Source organism: Microtus ochrogaster, chromosome 2, assembly GCF_000317375.1.
Source record: "Microtus ochrogaster isolate Prairie Vole_2 chromosome 2, MicOch1.0, whole genome shotgun sequence".
Classification (NCBI taxonomy): Eukaryota; Metazoa; Chordata; class Mammalia; order Rodentia; family Cricetidae; genus Microtus; species Microtus ochrogaster.
Window position 1 is genome coordinate 72,661,102 of NC_022010.1, and position 7,616 is coordinate 72,668,717.

General features: G+C 47.5%; 1 protein-coding gene across 1 annotated transcript in view; it reads left to right on the forward strand.

The window, feature by feature from the left end:
* Tmem50b (transmembrane protein 50B) overlaps nt 1-7,616 on the forward strand; it is a 39,360-nt gene that overhangs the window by 22,603 nt on the left and 9,141 nt on the right. The window contains exons 2-4 of the mRNA XM_005345202.2: nt 1,571-1,710; nt 4,849-4,961; nt 6,348-6,415. Coding sequence (XP_005345259.1) covers nt 1,612-1,710; nt 4,849-4,961; nt 6,348-6,415 — 280 coding nt within the window. The 5' untranslated portion in view covers nt 1,571-1,611. The remainder of the gene's footprint in view (nt 1-1,570; nt 1,711-4,848; nt 4,962-6,347; nt 6,416-7,616) is intronic.

Below are 7,616 nucleotides of genomic sequence, written 5' to 3' on the forward strand. Positions count from 1 at the left end.
TGCTGTTTTGAGACGGTCTCACTCTGTCCCCCGACTGTCCTGTAATTCATAGTGATCTGGCTGCCCCTGGCTCCTGGGCGTTGGGGTCAAGGGTGTGCGCTCCTGTGGGCTCCTGTGCCACACTTCTAACAATCTTCATTCACACCGTTCTCCCCCTCACTACTATTGCTGCCTTATAGATCAACCTCGAAGGCTTGGTTCTGTGTAAGGACTTTGGAAAGGGCCCCGCTGAGATACTGTTTCACTGCTCCGTATCCTGGGCACCTTACCTGGGAAGGCTCACTGCGTGGCTGACACTCTGTCCAGGATAGCAGTCTCCTGTTTTACATACACGGCTGCTGCTTGAGGCTTTTGGCAGGGACTCAGCTGGAACTGTGGTCTCTTCACAGCGTGGAAGCTTTGGGGATTTTCCATTCTCGTTTTGTAGTACTCCTTCTGTTTTAGTTGATCATCCATATTGTGTCAAATTCAAGAGGGGAGAAATTATTAGTATAGTTTCCATTATTTTGGTCCTGACCGTTGACTCAAATTTAAGGGTAGGACACACATTCCCCTCTGAATGAAAGACTTGTCAAAGGATTTGCAGACAGTCTTTTTGTTTTTGCTTTACCTTATGGTACTTGTGATCAAAATATGGTTTCCTGATTTCCTATTCTCCACTGCTGGGTGTTGCTCCAACACCTGTGGGTGCTAAAATCTAAATGACCATTTAAAGAATGGTAGCGCCCCCTGGTGTCCAAGTACAGCTACATACATCTCAATAGGTTTTGTGGTTTTGTTTTGTTTTTGTTTTGGAGACAGTTTCTCTGTGTAGCTCTAGCTGTCTTGGAACTCTCTCTGTAGCCCAGGCTGTCCTGGAACTCACAGAGATCTCCCTGCCTCTGCCTCCTGAGTGCTGGGATTAAACATGTGCACCACCACTGCCAGGCCAATGGGTACTTCTTGAAGTGTGGTTTTTCATAACTATAGTAGATAAGAACTTAAGTCATTTTAGGATTACAACTCTAATAAAGGAATAAGGTATTTTATTTAGTTATTTGAGACAAAGTCTACAACTTGCTGTGTAGACCAAGCTGGCCTAGCACTCACAGAGTGCTGCCTGCTCTGGTACTAACGGTGCACCGTGCACCCGCTGATGTTTTGCTTCTTAGATGCATTTCCTAGGGCTGGAGAGGCGCTCAGGGATGAAGGCCTGATAGTGCTCTTCCGAAGGAGCCCATGTCAGGTGGCAGACCTTCGTAATTCCAGCTCCAGAGGACCCTGTCCCCTCTCCTGGCACCTGTGGGCACCCCACCCCCTCAACACATACACACACACACAAATGATTCTCTTTTTTTTTTTTTTTTGGCTTTTCGAGACAGGGTTTCTCTGTGGTTTTTGGAGCCTGTCCTGGAACTAGCTCTGTAGACCAGGCTGGTCTCGAACTCACAGAGATCCGCCTGCCTCTGCCCCCCGAGTGCTGGGATTAAAGGCGTGCGCCACCACCACCCGGCACACACACAAATGAAAGTAAATGTTTTTAGAAAGCGTTTCTTGAATTTGATTTAGTTTTCTGTCTTTTGCCCTTTAGGAAACATTATTTAATGAAAAGTTCATGCTTGCAGAGTAAAAATGGCGGGCTTCCTAGATAACTTCCGATGGCCGGAGTGTGAGTGCATTGACTGGAGCGAGAGGAGGAACGCCGTGGCCTCTGTGGTTGCAGGCATATTGGTAAGTGAGTACCCACAGGTAGACGTACTGGGGACATGATGCCTTGGCGGTCATCTTCGAAATGAACGTCCGTGTCCTTAGATGACAGTGGCCTTCCAGGGCCACTTCACCTCACTGCTGCTGAGGATAGGTCATAGTATTACGTCGCCTGCTGGGGTTTCATTTTGTTTATTGAGGGGGAGATTATGTAGTCCAGGCTTGCCTTGCGTGTCTATCCTCCTCTGCCTTGCAGTTGTTGGGGTTGCAGGGTTTGGTGCAGTGTGGGGTTACCGTTGCTAGGCAGGCTCCTTTTCAGCTGAGCTGAGTCCCAGCCCGCCATGCATGGGTCCATTTGATTTGAGGATGGTTTAGATTTGGTGTCTTTTCTTCGACTGCAGCATCTGTCACAGCATCTGTGAAGGCAGTGGTGACACCTTACGCTTTGTACAGACTGGCGCCTCCGCACTGCAGACTCAAAAAGAAGTCTTCTCTTTTGTTTTGTTGGCCTCAAACTCACTGTGTATCCTAAGCTAGCCTTAAGTACTAGGATCGAAGGTGTGAACGACACAGTGAGCTTGCTTACCTTTCTTTCTGTTTTGCTTTTCTTTTTTTATTATTATTATAGAAAATGTCAAAACTTTAAAAGAAAGTGGTTGAGAAGGGTGGGGAGGTGGGGAGGAGCTGGGAGGAGAGGAGGAAGGGGAAATGTTGGTCAGAATTTAAAACAAGATTTAAACAGCAGCAGCAGAGTAGTGGTATCCGCGCCTCTCACTTCATGTCAGCCGTCCAGCGTCCCAGCCGTCCAGTGTCCCAGCCATCCAGTGTCCCAGCCATCCAGTGTCCGCATCCCTTGTGTCTCTCGCTCCTCTCCTTCGGCTGAGGGCCCACACCGCTCCTGGGCCTGCCTCTGCTTCCCGAATACCCGACTTGTTTATTCTGTTGTTTTGTAAATCATGACCCGAACAGTCTTACTTTATATCTGTGAACCATTTCCTGCCTCTGAGGTAGAGTAAGTGGAAAGGCCAATTACTAGATACGGATTTATCTATTTATCCAGTGATTAAAGCTCCGCTTGTACTGCCTACTTGCCAAGTATGACTTCACTCGCTACCTGGAGCAGAATGACCCGGAGAAGAGCTGAAAATGGGTCGTTGCCCTTAACAACCTCCTGACTGGCTTGTAGACTTCTGTAAAATCTCGCTTGTGCACCCGCCCACCCTGTGGTTTAGAGCATAACGTAAGAGTGCAAACAGGACCTGGACCAAGGCCTTCCTGGAGCTGTCCTGGCTTCCTTCCGTCCTGACATCTCTTCCACTCTCTTTGCTGTTGGAGTGCTTATTCAAGAAAGTCTCCAGTAACACCTACTGTATTAAAACAAAACAGATGTTTATCCCCCTTCCCCTGCTTGCTTTGGAGGCAGGGTCTTGGTATATAGATAGCCGAGGCTGGTCTCAAATTTGAGGTCTTCCTGCCTTTACCTCCCAAGGGTTGGAATTACAAGCATGTACCACCTTGCCTAGCTTTTCTTTCTCTTTTTTCCTCTTTCATTTCCTTCCTTTTTTTTCTTCCTTTTTTTGGATCAGGTCTCACCAGGGCCCTGCTCCCCTGGAACTCACCAAAGCCCAGGCTGGCCTTGAACTTGACATGAAGACAGTCAGGAGCCACCATGCCCAGTCTTCCTCTTTTCTTTTGCTTTAGCTTTCTTTCATCATATGTATTTGTGTGTGTGTGTGTGTGTGTGTGTGTGTGTGTGTGTGTGTGTGTGCAGGGGGGGGGTTGGTGGGGTAACTGGCACTTGTGTGCAGGTCAGAGGGTAACTTTGGGAACTGGTTCTCTCCTCATACCGTGTGTATCCCTGGGGTGGGACTCAGGGCCTCAGGGCCAAAGGCACACGTTTGCCTGCTGAACCATTTGGCCTCTTTCTTTTCTCCACTCTTTTTCACACAAGATCTCATATATCCCATATGCATGCATGAGTTCTGCCCGCTGAGCCGCATCCCAGGCAGGAAAGCCTACATTTAACTGATATTTTACTTCATAAAAGAGTTGGGAGCATTTCTATAGATGTTTTCTGTTTTTTTTATTTTTTTTATTTTTTTATTTTTTTGGTTTTTCGAGACAGGGTTTCTCTGTGGCTTTGGAGCCTGTCCTGGAACTAGCTCTGTAGACCAGGCTGGTCTCGAACTCACAGAGATCCGCCTGCCTCTGCTTCCCGAGTGCTGGGATTAAAGGCGTGCGCCACCAACGCCCGGCTTCTATAGATGTTTTCAAATGAGTTTTGAACTCACTTAAACATTGAGATTATGTAATTCTCTTATCTTGTCGTTTGAGACAGGGCTCTCACACCTGTCCTTCATTTCTCCAGACAGTCTTTGCACCTGTCTGTTTAGGTGTACTTAGCTTGGCTGACATGGAACCTTACATTTTATATGCTCATGTCCAGTCAGCTATAGGGTGCTTAATTAAACCACATAAACTAAAACAATAGTTGGCTTTTATAGTCTGGGAGCTGTGGCAACTGGGTGCTGGTCAGTGAGCAGCTGAGTAGAGCGCCTGCTGGTTAAGAAGGCTGGTTTAAGGAGGCTCCTGTCTGGTTAAGGAGGCTCCTGTCTGGTTAAGGAGGCTCCTGTCTGGTTAAGGAGGCTCCTGTCTGGTTAAGGAGGCTCCTGTCTGGTTAAGGAGGCTCCTATCTGGTTAAGGTGGCTGCCGGCTGGTTAAGGTGGCTGCCGGCTGGTTAAGGAGGCTCCTATCTGGGTAAGGAGGCTCCTATCTGGTTAAGGAGGCTGCTGACTGGTTAAGAAGGCTCCTATCTGGTTAAGATGGCTGCCGGCTGGTTAAGGAGGCTGCCGGCTGGTTAAGGAGGCTTCTATCTGGTTAAGGTGGCTGCCGGCTGGTTAAGGAGGCTGCCGGCTGGTTAAAAAGGCCCCTGTCTGGTTAAGGAGGCTAGTCATGAGGTGGAAGGAGGAAACAAGCCGTTCCTGATGAGATTCTTTTCTCACACCGTCAGAGGTAAAGAGCAGGTAGACCAAGGGTGCTCACCTTTGTAGCCTAGCACCCCAAACACAAAAGCAGCACTTGCTGCACCTGTGCCCGGGGAGGTAGCCACTACAGAGCGATGCTGTGAGCTTCATGACCTGCCTTCCTGGGCTCTTTCTCCAGTTTTTTACAGGTTGGTGGATAATGATCGATGCCGCGGTGGTCTATCCTAAGCCTGAGCAGTTGAACCACGCTTTTCACACATGTGGTGTGTTTTCCACACTGGCTTTCTTCATGTAAGTGTGAAATGATTCTCAATTCAGCATTGCCTTTTGAAAAAAATAGTCTTCCTGACCTTTGATGGTTTTAAAAACAACTTCTGGACTTTATTGATGCATTTTTCTTTTTTCTACTTTTTTTGAAGTTTTTATTTTTAATTTTTTAATTTTTTTATGTATAAGTGTTCTGTCTGCTTGTGCACTTGCATACTAGAAGGGGGCATCGGATCCCATTACAGATGGGTGGGTTCATTTCCCTGTGGGTGCTGGGAATGAACTCAGGACCTCTGGAAGGGCAGCCCGTGCTCTTCAGCGCTGCTGACCCATCTCCCCAGCCCTGATGGATTCTTTAGCATGATGGATTTATCCCTCTGTGTGACCATTCTGCCTGTTCTGGAACTCCCAGAGATCCACCTACTGGGATTAAATGTGTGCTCTGCCACACCTGGCCTAACAGTTTTATTTTATTTATGTATTTAGTTACTGATTCATTTATTTTGAGATAGGATCTTTCTATGTAACCTTATTGGAACTTGCTATGTAGACTTGAAAGGTTATATTATGAAGGCTAAAGCTGCTTACTCTCCATAAAGCAACCGTAAGTAGCCCTTCTATTAACATACCCATCCTTCCCCCTCTCCCTCTCTCTGTTTAACCTGCAGCCTTATTCATACTGTACATGTGCTCTGACACTAAGCTATACCCAGCTCTTATTGGTCTTTTCAGTATTTTTAAAAATTATTTTTATTTTATGTGTATAGGTGTTTTGCATACATGTATGTAGGTATGCCACATACGTGTAGTATCCATAGAGGTCAGCAGAGGGCACTGGATCCTCTGGAGCTAGCATGTGGGTACTGGGAACCGAACCTGGTGTTTTAGCCAGTGCTCTCTACTACTGAGCCATCTCCAGCCCTACCTGTTTAGTTCTTCATTATAATGAAAACTTGAAAATGGGATAACGAACCCTGAGTCATCTATATATACTTGTATGAAGTAGATAATAAAATGAGAAACTAAGTGTGGTGGCTCACACCTTTAATCCCAGTGTTTGGGAGACAAAGCAGGTGGATAGATCTCTGTGAATTGGAGGCCAGCTTGGTCTATATTAACAGGGCTGCAATAGTGGGACCCGTCTCAAAAGAGAGAAGAAAGAGGAGAGGAGGTTAGCTGCCGTTTCCTGGTCTCTGGGACAGGTGATGAGCTAAGTCTGTTTCTGGGTGTGCTTTAGGGGAAACAAAAAGAATAATATTTCTATGCACTTGCATTTCTGTTTTGTTAACTACATAGCTGTCAGATGTTGTCCCTAGTTGGGAAATAGTCATTTTTCTTCTAAATGAAATGCAATCCCGGTGTATGTTGTACTGACAGGAGAGCTCACTGGCTGGTTTTGTTTCGTTCTAGGATAAATGCCGTATCCAACGCGCAGGTGAGAGGTGACAGCTATGAGAGCGGCTGTTTGGGACGGACAGGTAAGGTGCACCCCTGGAAGGGAGAAATGCTCACCGAACGTGGACTGCTCAGGAGTCTTTTCCGTCTTTAGTTGTGTATGTGTGAGTGCTTTGCCCAAATGTGTCTAAGTGCCTGCCCTCTGTGCAGTACCTGGTGGCAGGCAGGCCAGGAAAGGATGTCAGATCCCTGAAACTGAGGTAGGGACAGTTGTGAGCTGCCACATGGGTGCTGGGAATTGAACCTGGGTCTTCTGCAAGAGCAGCAAGTCTGCTCAGCAGCTGGTCCATCCCCCAGCCCTACACCTTCATTTTTAAGACAGGATCGTGGAGCTCATCAATGTGGTTGGCAGTGGGCTCCAAGGGTCTGCCTGTTTCCTGCTACCCTGTGCTGGGGTACACTCAGTACTGCTGCACTTGGGGTTTATTACTGTGTGGGTGCTGGAGGTCTTGTCCACAAGTCCTTGTGCCAGGTGCAGCAAGCCGTCCACTGAGCCCTTGTTTAGAACCCATGGAGTGGTACCACCACACAGGCGAGTTTCTCATCTCAGCTATCTAGAAATTCCTGTGCGGATGTGCAGGATGCATTTTCGGGAGTCTTCAGTCTCATCAGACTGGCAGTCAAGATTGGCCATCACTCCTGCTTCCTAAAAATGGGTTGAATCTACTTGAGTGTCCAGAACCCTGGGCTGAAGAGACACTTGTGTCCTTGAACTCCGCAAGAGCGTGTTGTGCAGGGCATCTTCCTTATAGCCATAGAGCAGCCGGACTGTCCCTAAGGGCAGCTGCTGTGTGAAGGTTCGGGTGTGACTGTCCCTAAGGGCAGCTGCTGTGTGGAGGTTCGGGTGTGACTGTCCCTAAGGGCAGCTGCTGTGTGGAGGTTCGGGTGTGCTGTTAGAAGCAGACTGACTCAGGGGACCCTGGTCTAAATCCACCCCTGTTTGCCGGAGGTGGCCATCTGATGCAGCAATTATTTGATTATGTGTACAGCAAGTGACCTTTATTTTTTATTTTATCTTATTGATATTTATTGAGCTCTACATTTTTCTCTGCTCCCCTCCCTGCCTCCAGCCTCTCCACTTCAATCCTCCCCCAAAGTCCCCATGCTCCCAATTTACTCAGATCTTTTTCTACTTTCTACTTCCCATGTAGATTAGATCTATGTAAGTCTCTCTTAGTGTCTGCATTGTTGTCTAAATTCTCTGGGATTGTGGTTTGTAGGCTG